Source organism: Cryptomeria japonica, chromosome 2, assembly GCF_030272615.1.
Source record: "Cryptomeria japonica chromosome 2, Sugi_1.0, whole genome shotgun sequence".
Taxonomy (NCBI): domain Eukaryota; kingdom Viridiplantae; phylum Streptophyta; class Pinopsida; order Cupressales; family Cupressaceae; genus Cryptomeria; species Cryptomeria japonica.
Genome location: NC_081406.1, coordinates 94,590,711 through 94,605,919, shown reverse-complemented (window position 1 = coordinate 94,605,919; position 15,209 = coordinate 94,590,711). Strand labels below are relative to the sequence as shown.

At 36.1% G+C, this 15,209-nt stretch overlaps 1 protein-coding gene across 2 annotated transcripts; it reads right to left on the bottom strand.

Moving 5' to 3' along the window:
* Positions 1-322: 322 nt before the first annotated feature.
* Positions 323-9,362, bottom strand: LOC131028215 (uncharacterized). Of its 2 annotated transcripts, XM_057958462.2 has the most exons (6): positions 8,849-9,356; positions 1,666-1,747; positions 1,507-1,569; positions 1,167-1,208; positions 945-1,001; positions 323-707 (listed from the first exon to the last, which is right to left on the bottom strand). In XM_057958462.2, exons 1-6 carry the CDS (start codon positions 9,073-9,075, stop codon positions 615-617), a joined length of 564 nt encoding a protein of 187 aa, XP_057814445.1. In that variant the 5' UTR covers positions 9,076-9,356; the 3' UTR covers positions 323-614. The 2 variants fall into 2 exon arrangements, 1 of the variants encoding a protein (XP_057814445.1); XR_009102579.2 differs by lacking the exon at positions 323-707 and having other exon boundaries at positions 943-1,001; positions 1,167-1,389; positions 8,849-9,362.
* Between the last annotated feature and the right edge of the window lie 5,847 nt (positions 9,363-15,209).

Genomic DNA, 15,209 nt, shown 5'->3' with positions numbered 1-15,209 from the left:
TTAATCACACTAAATTGAAAGCAGGCACTTACGACCTCCTTCAAGCAGCTTATCCCATAGATTTTGCACTCGACCATCTCCTGATCTACTGATTTATGTAAGGCTCCACCTACATGAAAGTCTACCATGCACCACAGCATAAAGAGGCCAAACCAATTATCAATGGAAAACACAAGAAGCTAGAATACCCACTCAGATGGAAGGAACACAAACAAATTGTTTTTTATTTCAATTAACAACTTGGCAATCTGGTATGAAGCAAAAACATAAAATGACTAGTGCCTTAAAAAAACCAAACTTGAGGTATCACATAAATGCAGAATAGGATAGAAAATACCAAAACATCATTAATTTGTGAAATCTAAAATACAAAAAACCACAGCGGCAAATGGTTTACATATTCAAGCGGTGTATACATGGATAACAAACACATAATACAGGAAATATGTAGCCAATTCTGGCATGAAACTAAGCTTACGGATTGATGGCCAATCAGTCCTAGCACACAAAAATCTTACATATCTCAATTTGTATTACACAAATCTAAGCAAATAGTAGTGGTCAAACAACAAATCACACTAGCTGTTCAATAAACATCTTCACACAAGATCTAGTTAATCATAACTCGCATTTAAGAACTTCAACAACTCATTCCTGTTAGTCTCTGCCAGCTTGTCCTCCTTGGTTTTCTCAATCTTCATAAGAATCTGCATAAAGTCAACATGACAGAAATTCAAGTGATAGAGCTGAGCTGAGACCCCAATTGCTTTTTTAAACCTATGAAGCCTATTCAGATATTATTTTTTAAGTAACTACATTTGGCAACACCTGATAGTAATATCGTGTTAAATCACGCTGTCAACTAATTCAAAATAAAAAGCCAAGATGGACATCATAATGCAAATGTTGTATTAAGGTAAGAGTAATAATGCAATGTTATATACCTTTTTACCAGAGACAACACTGCGCCTTACACCATCTTCTTTATCCCGCCCAAGAAACTGAAACACATTTAAGATCAGAAAAATATAAGGTGTCTGCTGTTAGAAATTAAAATAGCTTCCAGGGAGAAGAACGGAACGCTAGAAAGAAAGAATGCAACTGCCCACTGAGTACAATATCACTACCAGAGTTTGTAACGAGCATTCTAAATCCCTATTACAAACCTTTGAAAGCTGCACTGGACCATTACTCTCTTTTTCCAGCTTCTATATTTAGCTCCCAGTCACCACACAAGCCCCACCAAACATAGGTGATGAGAATCAAGTAGTATCAGAACACAGCAATTAAGAGTTGACAAACCAAGAAGCATCCATTAAACAAGTTGCCGACCCCAGCTCCAATGTCAGAAGAGCCAATCCATATAAAGGCACCAAACCATATCAGCACCTTTAAAGTAATGCATTTAACTTGATTGGTTCCAAGCCAACTTAAAAGAAACAAAATCTTAATCATTGCTGCATATTAAACGTATCAGGCTAAACTGTATAATAGAAAGAAGCTTACCTCTCTTGACTTATGCTTATGATGTCTGTGCCTATGGCCTTTACCCTTTAACTTGTCTTTGGTCTGCATCAGATAAGGCAATATATTAAATATGCAATGCACGCAGAACAAGCAACAAGTACATATCTAAAATAGGAGATAACATTATGAAAACATTACCTTTCTTGGCTTGTCTCTTCGTTTATGTTTCCTTGGCCGGTCAGATGCTTCTGAATCACTGTCACTGCTTGAACTCTCGTCCCTGTTAACTAGTATACATACAGCAGCCTTAAAAACTCCAATAAATAAAATGGACAAAATGAACTATTTATTCTATTAATTTGCTCATCTTTTAACCGATAGCTTGCATGCTGTGTACCCTACTGTACCTGCTGTAAGAAAACAACATAACAGGACCAAACACTTCAAAACTATATACATAACACAAATCTCATCTATTAAACCTTATAGTCACAAGCTTTGACCTATATTACCAGCAATGCCAGGAATCAAAATCAGTATGGGATCAAGTGGGAGCAGAAGCAAGGATGACACTTCAAAACCATATACGTAAGAAAACAAATCTCATACATTAAAGCCCATAATCACAGGTTTGACCCATGTTACCCTGAGTTTCCAAGATGGGGACGGCAGGGGACAGGGGTGCACGTTTCTGGGACAGTGATTATTTTTGTCAATTTTGGGGACAGCTAGTGGACGACGAAGGGGATGGCTATATAAAAATAGGGCAAATTAAAACATATAGGGAAATTTAAAATATTCATATGAAAACATGCACATATACATTGTAGAACCTTAACATATAAGAACCAGCAGAGTTCTTATGGCAAATTTATGTTAAATTAAGAGTCACAGTCAAATTGCTTATAGAATTCATTGTCAAAATTCACTGTCTATATGCAGAATTTATGGGGATGTCCCCTAGGAGTCCCCTGTCCCCAGGGACGGGAACGCCTGAAAAAAATACCAGAGATGCGTCCCTGGGTAACATAGGCTTATCACTTATCAGCAATGCCAGGATGCCAGGAATCAAAACCAGTAAGGGGCCAAGTGGGAGTAGAAGCAAGGATGAGATGGACACGGTATGCCACTGGTGACCCGAGCACCCTGAGGGTACATCTACCAAAAATGGCAAGAATCAACGATGGTACAAGACCAAATATGAGCAAGAGCGGGAGGAAGAATAGGATTGATAGGGTATGCCCCTGCCACCTTGAGCACACTGTGACCGGCAAGGACATACCTTGGCCATCCTATGACGTGTATGGGCACTCCATACACGGCCAAAGCTCTGTATAGGATTGAGCAAACAAAATGGCAAGAATCAAAGATAGGATAAGACCAAACATGAGCAAGAGCAGGAGCAAGAATAGGATTGATAGAGTACGCCCCTGCAACCTTGAGTACTTATGACTGGCAAGGACATACCTTGGCCGTCCTATGACATGTATGGGCACTCCCATACACAGCCAAAGCCTTACCCACCATTTTCACTTTTTAAGCCTACAAAACCCTAAAATGTGAATGACAACCCTAAAAGTGACCAATATTCATTTCACAAAGCATCAAAACAACATTGACATGTTTGCATTTGTGACACTAGCTAGATTTTTTGAATGGTCAAGGATTGCAAAGGTGTCAAAGACATTTGGTAGAAGCTACAAGAAGAAACTAACTTACACAATGCAGATTTATCAATCAAAAGTAAGTATTTTGTGAGATGCTTTCCAGTTTTTGAAGAATTTTTTAAAAGTTTTTTCCAAAAAAAAAAATGTATATTTTAATTGTTTTTTTTTTGTTATGTTCATATGTATTGTAAGGATTACATTTTCAATTTTTAAATTTTTTTCTTATAACAGCAATCTACAGAAATGGCTACTGGTTCAAGTATAGTGGCCCCAAACACAAGTAGACACTTCAAATATGATCAAGCATCACATCTATAGAAATATGTTACTTCGACTAAAAAACTTCCAAGAGGTGGGGCTTCTCTTAGGTGTTGGTATATGAGCTCGTATAGAAAAGTGAAAGCTCACATCTATGCTATGACCATCCTAGGAATTAGAGTTTGTCGAGGGGCAAACAAGAAGGGGCTGCCAAAAGAACACATTATGGCATATATTAGGGAACAAGATGAAGTTAATGTGAAGGAGAGAACAAAATCAAAACTAAGATCTCATCATCTAGCAAAGAAAGAACCAAGGAAGCCACCTGCAGTGTCTTCTTCAATAGTGGCTGCCCCACATCCTTTCTTGGAGACACCATCTACCCAAGAAACCCTTCTATTTCTTCCTATAAATGAGGCCCCCTGAAAAATGCATCTCAAAATGAGGTTAGGGGAAATACAACTAAACACATTGCACATTGCATTTAGGCCAGTGGTCTTCCTTTCACCCTAATGAAATCACCATTTTGGCAAGAAATAGTTCCAAAAATCAGTCAAACACCCTCTGGTTACACAAGCCCTAGGTATGAGAAAGTGCACACCACCTTATTGGCAAAAAAAAAATGTAAATCATAGAAACGTAACCAAGACCTATTAGTGATTCATGGGTTGAGATAAGAGTATCCATCATATTTTAAGGATGGAGAGATTGTAAAAGCTTACCTTTAATAAATGTTATTGCAATGTCCCCAAAAGGGCCAATGTTTTTAAAGGCATTGATTGTAAGGAGCAAGTGAAAGATGAAAACTTCAATTCCAAGATCCTCATAAAGTCCATTGAGATGATGGGTGCTAAGAAAGTTGTCCGAGTCATAACGGATAATACAAAAAATTGCAAGATGATAAGTGATTTAATTGAAATAAGATATGAACAAAAAAATTTGACACCAAGTCCCATCCACCCCCTCAACTTGGTCTGAGGGGCATTGAGCAACATGGACATTAGCAACAAACGGAGTGTGGAAGCAATCAAATTCACAGACAGCCCAAAAGATCAAATCATTGATCTCGGATGATGATTGATGGACTTGCGTGAATTACATCTTTAGTTTCATCGAGCCCATTGTGAATCTGATCAGTTTTGTTGATACAGAACCACCATGTGTGGGAGAAATCTATGATGGCATGGACTGCATGATAGAAAAAATAAAGGTCATTAATAACAGACAAAGAGAATGAACCCCAGGAAACATTTTCCCAAGGTGAAAAGATTGTTCTTAATCATTGGAATAACAAGACTATGCACTTACATATCTTTGCATATGCAATATCTTTACATATGAGAGCAAAACCATATAGAAACAATGAAGTTGTTGAGTACATGGAAGCATTCCAAAGAACCTTCTCAAATCCAAAAGTGGTGGATAAGGTTAAGAATGAATTTGGAAATTTCATCACAAGATGAGATCATAGTATTTATACTCTTTGAGACAAGTACAAGGCAAACACTCATACATTGTGATAAATCTGCAGCCAAAGTTATATGTTTCTCCAACCTCTTGTGATAAAAAATTTGATTTTTAACATTCTTACCATTCTTTCACATGTTTAAGTTGTATTGACTTTCTCTCCAATTTCAATAGTTTGTCGGAGTGGCAATGGGGTTGTTTGTGGTTCAAATAAAGTTACACGAAATGATGACTTTGATCTAGATGCTTTTGATGAAAAGAAAAATACAATATTTTTATTGTATTAACTATTTTCAAGTTTTGTAATGATTTGACATATGGATATATATAATATGATATAACTTTAAATAATCAATTATCTTTTCAATTCACATAATGAAATGTGGATGTGTTATTTAAAAAATCGCATGCTGTGAATTATGATTTGACATATATATATATATATATGATTTAACATACAACATTGAATGAATCATGAAATACATTTTCAATTATGCTATTTAACTTATTTTTCATATCAAGTTTCAAAGTCAAGGACCTAACCTGTTGGAGCAAATCGAACAATGTCAATTAAACATTTTAACTGTGACATCAACCCTTAATGTTGCTATTAAAAGATCGTTTTATATCAGCTGTCATGCAACCAAATACCAAGACACTAAAAGCAAAAGCAAACACACGCTGTAGCCAGGCATTTATGTTTCCTTCGCTTTTTCTTTCAATCTTTAGGCCTTTGGCCGTTTCTGGGCACTTCATCCAAATTGATGTTGAATAGGTAACAAAATAGTTATACAAACCTAACTTATAGACATTGTGGATTGATTCCTGTAACAAGTTTGCTTCAGTACCAGTATGGCAGCTTATCTAACCTATGCCTTAGGCTCTTAACCACCTGTCACTAGCTTATACACAATCTGTTCAAATCTAAATGCTCAGATCTCATTCACAACGACTTTCTTTATATGTGCTTAAATAAAATGAGCCTTAACATATGTATGATAGTAATGCCCGGAATACTTAATCAGTCTTCCTCTGAAACAACTAATAGTCATTGCAATGGTTCTTACTGATATACACATATTCAAACAATCTTATTGACATGCACATATTCAAGCAAAATTAACATAAAGATTGAAAGATGCAAACAATACAAACTATCTTCACCACAAACTTGAATCCAAGTAATATTCAACAATGCAGCTTCCACGCAAAAAAGCCTGCTTCTCACACTGTTTGCATCTTTGCACACCCAACCTATCAAAGGGACCTAATACATGAGTTTCAGTAAAAGAAGCTGCCAAGCAACCACGGAAGATGACCAAACGATGATTATGGCACACTTTTAACAAAAATGGACCTCAATGAACCTCTTAAAGAGCGGTCTCCTGGAGGTGGCCACCAGAAAAAATTTATATCCCATGTATGATAAATGTTTAGGCGGCAGATAGGAAAAGTGATTTGTTAGCAGTTTTGAAAACCAGATTAATTTCAGGTGGTGGGCCATGTAACTCAATACACTCCAAGAAATTTTCTGATTACACCCTGTGAAGAAAGAAAGTACTGGAAGAATTATAGTACAAATAATGCTTCATAAAATATGAAATTGAGTTAAAAATACAATCCCATATGGAAACATTTTCGCTGAAAAGGCTTCTGACTTTACTCAGCAGCTTCTCAAGAAGTGAGACGACTATGCAACCAAAAAAAAATCAATATGAACCATATAACAAAGAAACAGGTCAACTGTTGATAAGGTTCTGTTCTCATCCATTGTCTCCTTCTTTCGAAGCCTGTAGCCCATAACCCTTATGAATCTTTATGGATTAAAAAATAAAATTTAAATTAAATACAAAATCTTTCCCCACAGAAATCCCTTAGGTCAAGGTCTTATTAGGAGGTCATAGCTTCAGTTTTTTATACAATAGATGGCCTAGATGTTCCCATATAATGTGTTTATTCCAGACTACAAAAAGAGGAATATTATCAGAATACTTGGAATAGATAGAAATATTCTCAATGTAGCTCAAGAGTAAGGGTGGAAGTTTTCACCACATGCCTAAGAGTTATTCAAAGTGAAACCATCAATGTGATCTTAAACTTTTAATAATTCCCCACTTGAATGATCACCAACAAAATATATGATTTTAGACAGAAACAAATTCTAGATGATTGCTCAAGGAGCTCCTAAATTTAGTCAGCCGTGTTTTCTTTGAAATGAACATTAGATTAGGCTTGTTAATGCCCCACCATTGGGTTCCCCAAAACACTAAGCTAAGGGTTCCGGTTCAGGTTTCACTGGCACAGCACAACATTTTGGGGTTGGATATGCTCTGAGTATACAAAAAACATATAATAAAATAATAATTGTGTATAGCCAGATGAGGTATACTACCATGGTATAGTCATTTCGTTGGCAAAAATTAATTCAGCAATGTGGGGGCATTTTTAATTCTTCCCATCAAAAGTGATGACCAAAACAAAAATTAGAGAGCAAAGAACAAGCAAATAAAGAAGAAAATTAGAAAAGCCCATCCCTTCACCCACCCAGACCAGACCACAAACCCGAACTGGGAACAACCCAGACCTGGATCTCGTGTTTTTTCTTAGCATACCAGTAAAATTGCTAAAACAGAGTCACCGCCTCAGTTTTACACCAAACCTCACTAACAAGTGAAATCTTATATTTGCATCAACAATTCAGCTGTCAATAATTTGGTATCTCTGCAAACAACAAAACCATGCAGATGTAGAGCAACAATCACCCAAGCTTAATCAATACAACTGGTGAAATAGTGATCGAGAAATTGTCAATACACAAACGAGATAGCAAAACACTAGCTTAGGGTTAATCTATAAAAACTAGATCATTAGTGTAAATTTGGCATTCATTCAGACAACAAAAGTTATCATGGCTGATTATTTTTTATCTTCTGTTTTTTATTTCCAAGAATTCAGTGATTTTTTCCAATGTACTGCTACTCCTTAGCTAGAACTAGCCAATGTCAATACAAATCTAACTAATATTCTTAACCCTCGGTGCTAGTAAAATACTTTCTCAGGGTCAGCCCATATGGAGCTGCTAATATATTCGTCTGGGCTGGTCCATTGCCGATGAAAAAACTACACACCACAGTTTAATTCATATAGAACTAGTTAAAATACTTGGAGCACGTAAGAATTATCACTAGGACCAGACAGATAAAATACTTATCTACACCTTACAGAGCTGGTAAAACTAAACATACTTAAATGATGTATGACCATACATATCTGCTAAAATAAAAAATACTCAAAAGAGATTATACAATACAGAACTCGTAAAACCAAAAAATACTCACTTAGTTGAACCGGGCATAACAGGTAAAATTCTCACCTAAACCGTTGATGACTGGTAAAATAATCGCATTGAGTTAGGTCATAGAGAACTCGTAAAATTCTCACAAAACCAGTAAAGCTCTCAGTAAATGCATACGGGGCCAATAAAATGATCGCCTAGGGTTAGCCGCACAGAGCTCGTACACTTCTCACCTAGACCATACAGAACTGGCAAAATGTTGACCTAGGGTTAGAAGTAGTAAGACGTATAGAACCGGTAAAGTTCTCTTCCGGACCATAGAGAACTAGATAAGCACATAGATCAATGCTCCATATTGAACAGGTAGAATACTCGGCTGAGCTTTGATACGTGAATAAGAACATTCTCACCAAGGGCTAACCAGGTTGTAAAATACACCTAGAATTAATCAGCAGAATATTCCCCTACGACTAATTAGCATAGTTCACCCTGTTGTTATTCCCTGAATAATTAGGTTTTGGGAAATCCAAAAAAATAGCGGAACTCGTAAAGGGCATCCATCTGCCTCATTCAGACATGCAACTATTTAACCGGAAGAATTAAAACGAGAGTTCTTCAAATTTGCATGCTGTCTAGGCAAGTGTTGAAATGAATTAACAAAAAGTACGAAAAAAACAAGAAATATCTTACATACCTCCGGTGACGCTTGCGAGAGCGATCTGAGTAAGAAGAGGAAGACAAATCTTCCTCGCTTTCGCTGTGCTTTCGCCTGCGTTTGGACTTAGACTTGCGAGAATGGTGTTTTTCCTTGTTCCTTTGAATATCTCTGTCCTTTTCTCTGTGACGGTGGCGATGGCTGCTGTGGGGGTGCTCTGAATCAGACGATGAAGTCTCCGAAGAAGACGAAGCCGCCATTGCCATATCAAAATATCTGGTAAATACTTTGCTTTCTTCCTTCTTCAATCGGGCTTCAAATTCCAGGCATGAAATATATTAGAGGGAACGTTTAGGTGCGTAATAGGTCATCGGATCGAATCTCCCGGAAACGCCATAAGACATACATACTATCGCTTCCTGGGCAGGCTTTAATCTTTCTTCTTTTACTTGTTTTCTGAAGACTTTTGTGCCTTGAAAAGGAAGGGTTCTTATTGAGTAGGTGAGAAGTATATCCTTTTCTTTCTTTCTCTTTACCTCTTTCTAAATGAGAACAATTAAGGTTACTTAAAGGATTGAATTTAATGGATGGACTGATCTCAATGAACGATAGCTGTGTATTTATAGAGGTTTGAATTTTAGTGGATGGCATAATTATAAAAAGGGTCATCACCATCATTAAATGATCTAAAATCTTTATGTAAGAATTATGTTTGTTTGTCTTTATAAACAAGAATAATAAAATTTTGGTACATTTAATGTAAATCAAGTATTTTGGATCAAGGTAATTAATATCAATGAACATTTTTAGGATTAAATTTATTACTTTTTTATACAACAAATCGAAAGTTTAACTTTTTCCTTCTCTACCAAAAGAGAGTTCGACTAATAAATCATTTATGCTTTTAGGTCAATAGGTTTAAGTTTCGATTGAACTTGATTGTGTAGTATTTACAAGTTTCAATGAATGCAAAGAAGTTTAATCAAGTTTTCATATGCTAGTTAAGATCAAATATAAATTGAAACACAAACTCAAGGATTGCACTTGATATTGAAGATGATGGGTGATGCTTTTCTAGCCCTAGCCATGTCTTCTCTTCATTTTCTTGCATTGTGTGAGGGTTTTTTAGGGTAATTTTGTTTGTTTTTGGACAAGGACTAATTTAGTTGGAGATAGCAAGGAAGAGTGTGTTGGTGTTTCCAACTAATTACTCCAAAATCCCTCTATGAGAGGCCAATCTCAATCTTCAAGGCCTTGGATCAGTGGACCAACTGACAGAGTAATGACTAGGGATAAGGAACTAGTCACACTCTCTACATTTTAGGCTCTGTTAAACCAAGGTGGATATCCCTTATAGCAACATCTTTGAATATTTTCAGGCTATGTGATGCTACAACAAATATGTTCTCAGACTATTATGTGAGTCAGTAAACTTTAAACCTTATAGGATGCGGCCTTCATCCTTACACAATTCTGACCAAAATGAGAACTAACTAACCTATATACTTGAAAATAAAAAACTGATAAAATAAAAGAGTTACTATATTGTTGATAAAACTTTCTCTTTGTCATAATCAACAGCACACCACCATGATCGATGCCTTGTCCATTTGGCTAGATATTACAATATAATATATGCAAGTTGCTTCATTTGTTTGCCTAATATGATTGATACCTAATATCAATCACAACATGAAATGAATTTCACAATTATATCTCAGTACTTTCTCTCTACATAGAAGATCCCTTTGATTAAAGATGGCAAATTTAATCCTCTACTTTAGAAGAAGCTGAAATTCATTCAAACTCATCGACACAATGAAGAGATATGAACCAAAACCCTTGATTTCATTGATTCATATAATATTTTGGATAACAAGCATAAAGAAATAACATAATAAAAATCATTGAATTGGATTTCGAGATATATATATATATATATATATATATATATATATATATATATATATATATATATATATATATATATAAAGAAAAACATATGCATATATCCTTTGCAAAATTTTACTCAAAGTAGGACATGAGAATGAGTCACAATACTGCACTACAAATTTTATGAACACTATTGCATACTATTCACCCTTGGTGAATAAACTAGTAAACTAAGTAGATTGTTTCTTTTTTGTCTTGTGGAAGAAGCCCTCGAGAAAGAAGTTGTACAATCAGGCCTTGACTATCCTCTTATAGAAAATGAGGATGCAACAAGCTTTGGGCCCTTTACAATATCAAAAATTAGGTAATCGACTGACAGGTAAAAGACAAACAACTTTTGGGCTTCCTGACATGGATAGACATTCCTCTCTATTGCTCTACAGGTGGTAGATGTTGGAGATGATCTGGAATCCTCCTTTTCCTTGCTTGAGCTCCCTTATCAGGTTGAAAAGAGTGATAACCCTACAGACCTATTTAATGCACAGTGATAGAGGGCAGCTTACAAATTCTTCTCAAAGATATGCTATTAATAAGTAGAATAAAGATCAAAATCTTTAGACAGAAGTAAAGATTGGCGAATTAACCAAGAAATTCACCATCTGAAATCTCCTACGTTTGAGATTGTACAATTATCTCCTCTGAGAACTTTCTCTTTCCCAAATTGGAGGATTCTACCATTTCTAGGGTTAGGGTTTGCTTAATCCTATTGAAATAGTGATTAAAAACTTTGAAATTAGGCTCAGACCTGAAATAGGGTAATCAAAGGCTTATACAGAGTCAAGAAATACACAGAAAGCAATATGAAGGATACAACGAGTGTAGCAAGAATATTGCAACAACCCTTATCATATAAACCCTAATTGTGATAGCAAGGAACTATAAAGAGATTCAAAGCATATCCTGAGCACTATAAATGTGAAATTGAGCAGAAACGATGTTGATATAGCCAAGGAAATCTAGATCATCGGGCAATTGAATTTATTTGTTGCGGGCATGTAGGCTGGTGTGATGGTGGGAGATAGTTGTTACAATTCATATTTGAACGTTGGGGCCCCTACAACAAAATCCCAGTTAGTCGGCGATAAATGAAAACTTGGCATGTAGAAACTTTATTTATTTTTATTCATTGTCGCCTCTTCAAAAATGTCTCCTTCCACCTAACTAAGAAGACGGGAACATAGGACCCACACCCTTATTACGTGGATCGGCCATCCATTTGTCCACGCTCTTATTGATTCAAGTGTCTTTCGGCATCCCTTGTGGGCCCTTTTGGGATATCGCATTCTTTAGGAACCATGGAATAATAGAACAAGTGTGCAAAAAGATCATAAAAGTGTGATCGGCTAATATGAGACTTGTGAGGGGCCCACTAACACAACACTATCGGGGATCGGAGATCAGGTGGAACAAAGCTTGATGACAATGAGAACTAATGAGTTATACTTTCATCGAGTGGTGATAAGTTGATAGAGCAAGGGTAGGGCCCCTTTAGACATAAGTGAGACCTAATGCCTAAAATAAGGTTGATCAACCGATCGAGCATTTTTGGAATGAAAGCATATGAAATGCGACCCAAAATGAAAAGGGAATTCGAGACTAAAGGGGATATTCTGATAGTAAAAATGACGAGTAACAAAGACTAGGGTTTAGGGTTTATGGGATTTAGACCAAAAACATTGTAGCAAAAATAAACCTTATACCCATGACACACAAAAACTTTCAAAAAGCATCCCAACAGAGTGCTTGGTTTTGGGTAGCATGTGGATGGTTTTAGTGTGTGGGGACTGGATTTTTGCTTGCACATAAGTGGGTTGATTGTGTTCATATTGGGTTCATGGAGGGTGTTTTTTTTTTCTTTTTGTTCTTGGGCTCGATGGGTGGGTTTGGTGCTTCGCAAAATCTGATTTATGAGAACTTGGAGAGGGCATATCCTACTTTACCATTGCATGCAAAATCTATGAATCATTATTTAAATGATTTCAAACAATAAGGAATCTTCTTTGAATGGAATGCACATAATCAAGAAAATGAATGGTTGCTTGGAGAGATGTAAAGATTGCTCAATCTTAGAGATTCAACCAAATTTTGTTTTGGATGATGTTAATTACTTGAACAATCATCAACTTATGACTATAGTTGACCATCTCATAGTTCTTATAGTTGGCCAATTGGTTTTTCGCTCAACCCCTAACCACGATTAGGAAAAATCCTACTCGGCTAAACACAACAACTATAGTTGCATTGGAACTATGGCATTAGAAAGGCCAACTATCAAATGGCACTAGGATAGAGTTAAGATAGTTGACCACTATGTTAAGTGGTTGGATGGGTTGTAACATGTGTTTGAACTAGTTGGTTCACTCGGTTTAATGCCTATTGTATTGAAAAACTGAGTTGGTTTTGTAATGGTGTAAATCTGGAATTAGGGTTTCAGTAAATAAAACCAATAACTAGCCAAATTAAACATACATTGAAAGAAGGTGGTAAATCCAATAGATCTATCTAAACAATTTGATTAGAAAAGGGGCTGAGAATAGAGATTAGATTTACTATTTTTTGTGTATATGTGGGTTTCCTTCTTTCTTAGTTGAATTTGTAATGTAATTGTGAAATTAGTGTAAAATGAGAGATAATTGAAGTAATCTAACAGAAACAATAAGCTATAGATGTCCAATGGAGCCACCAACTAAGATCTGGGCAAAATAAGATGTTAAAAACCTATTGCTAAAATTTTAGCCTAATTTTTCAAGTGCTAGCAAAAATCCACCCTAGTCCTCCAAATTTTCCATCGTGGAAAGCTAAACATGTTTGTCACTATAGACATAGCTAGAATTCCCGAGTATAACTCTTGCACCTATTTCTTGCACACAAAAATAAAGGGAAAGATGTTGGGGATAAAAGGTTTGCCTATGTCAAACCCTAGTTTTGGAATTAACCATGAATGAAATAATTATTAAAGAGATATACCTCAGATCTAATATTGTTTATGATGATGCAATGCTCTTTGGATGTAATCACAAATGTTGAATGTAGTGGCATGACAAACACATGGACATGAAAAACCCTAATCACAAACACATGCTTGCACAAAGATTGATGTAACTTTGCTCCATAATGCTTGAATGATGAATATGTAGCCTTGAATCTCTAAAGATGCTTAATGATGAATGCTTCATGGATGCACAAATACTAGGGTACATGATTGATTGTCAAAATAAATTGATGGTATGTCTTTATATAGGCTTTCCTAGGTCAATTATTGATTAGGTTGACCTCCAACAGTCATGTGTAACCCTAGGAATCAAATTCTATTGGGGAGATATAGAACCTAACCCATTTCAAATTAGGGCCCATTTGAGAGGGACCGTGGCATTTTGGGGCAAACTAGTCTAGACTAGGGCATACGCCTTGGTCCTTCTACAAACATGACAAAAATAAGCAGCTGAGGGGGAGGGTATCCCATGATAGGACACACCAAAGGGTGTTCGTGACAAGTTGGAGAATAGGGTCAAATTAGACCTAAATAGGGGATGGGGATAGGACACACTAAAATGGGAGCACAAACATGAGGTTTAAATTGGACCAATTACAATTTACGATGCTACATATAGCCCCCACTTTAATGGGAGTATGAGCCTACCCAAATATTCATAGTAAAGTAGGAAAACAAGAGAGAAGAGCAATTGGGAGCGAGATCACGAGATAAGACATGACTGATTTTGAGGAACCAAGCCCCTAATCTTAGGATCTTAACTCACACAATCTTATGCAAGGACACACAAAACAAGACAAAGACAAACAAAGACAAAAGACACACAACACAAATTACAAAAAGGCTCCAATTCAACTAGTTGAAGAGACCTCGATAATCAAAATGTCTCGGCCACTAATATCCTTCTCAAAATGCTATCACAAGAAGACAAGCGATCACATAGAAAGAGAAATAGAATGCATCAAATGATGAACCATGATCCACAAATAGAAAACCTATGAGATCATGGTGAAGAGAAAAGAGAGGACATGGATGCCATGGGCTAGCAAGTTGCGCTATGCAGGTGATCTATGTTAAGGAGGAGAGTTAGAATAGTCTAGCTATGTTTGCTAGTTCCACTCATCCTGTTGCATATGTTGTTGTCTAGTTTTAGGAGTTAATAATCTCATATAAGAATTTGTTTTGTTTGGTTTCAAGCATGCAACAACCCATATAAGACATGAAATAAAAATGTAAAAATATATAGTTTCAAGAACATCTTATATAAGACTTTGTTTTGTCCGGTTTTGAGAATGTGTACCCTATGTAAGACAAATATATGCCTGGTTTTGGGAACACCTTGTATAAGACTTTGATTTGTCTAGTTTCGAGAATGTGCACCCCATATAAGACATATATAAAAATATTGTGTCTGGTTTTGGGCATGAAGCATCTCGTATAAGTCTCAGTTTTGTC

Bases quoted from the DNA above. Each gene is read 5' to 3' on its own strand.
- LOC131028215 (XM_057958462.2), bottom strand. From the start codon at position 9,075: ATGGCAATGGCGGCTTCGTCTTCTTCGGAGACTTCATCGTCTGATTCA. The intron at 1,209-1,506 runs GTAAGCTTCTTT...AGCTAAATATAG, and splicing joins ATAAGCATAAGTCAAGAGAG to AAGCTGGAAAAAGAGAGTAA. The intron at 1,002-1,166 runs GTTTGTAATAGG...AATGTGTTTCAG, and splicing joins GTCCAGTGCAGCTTTCAAAG to TTTCTTGGGCGGGATAAAGA.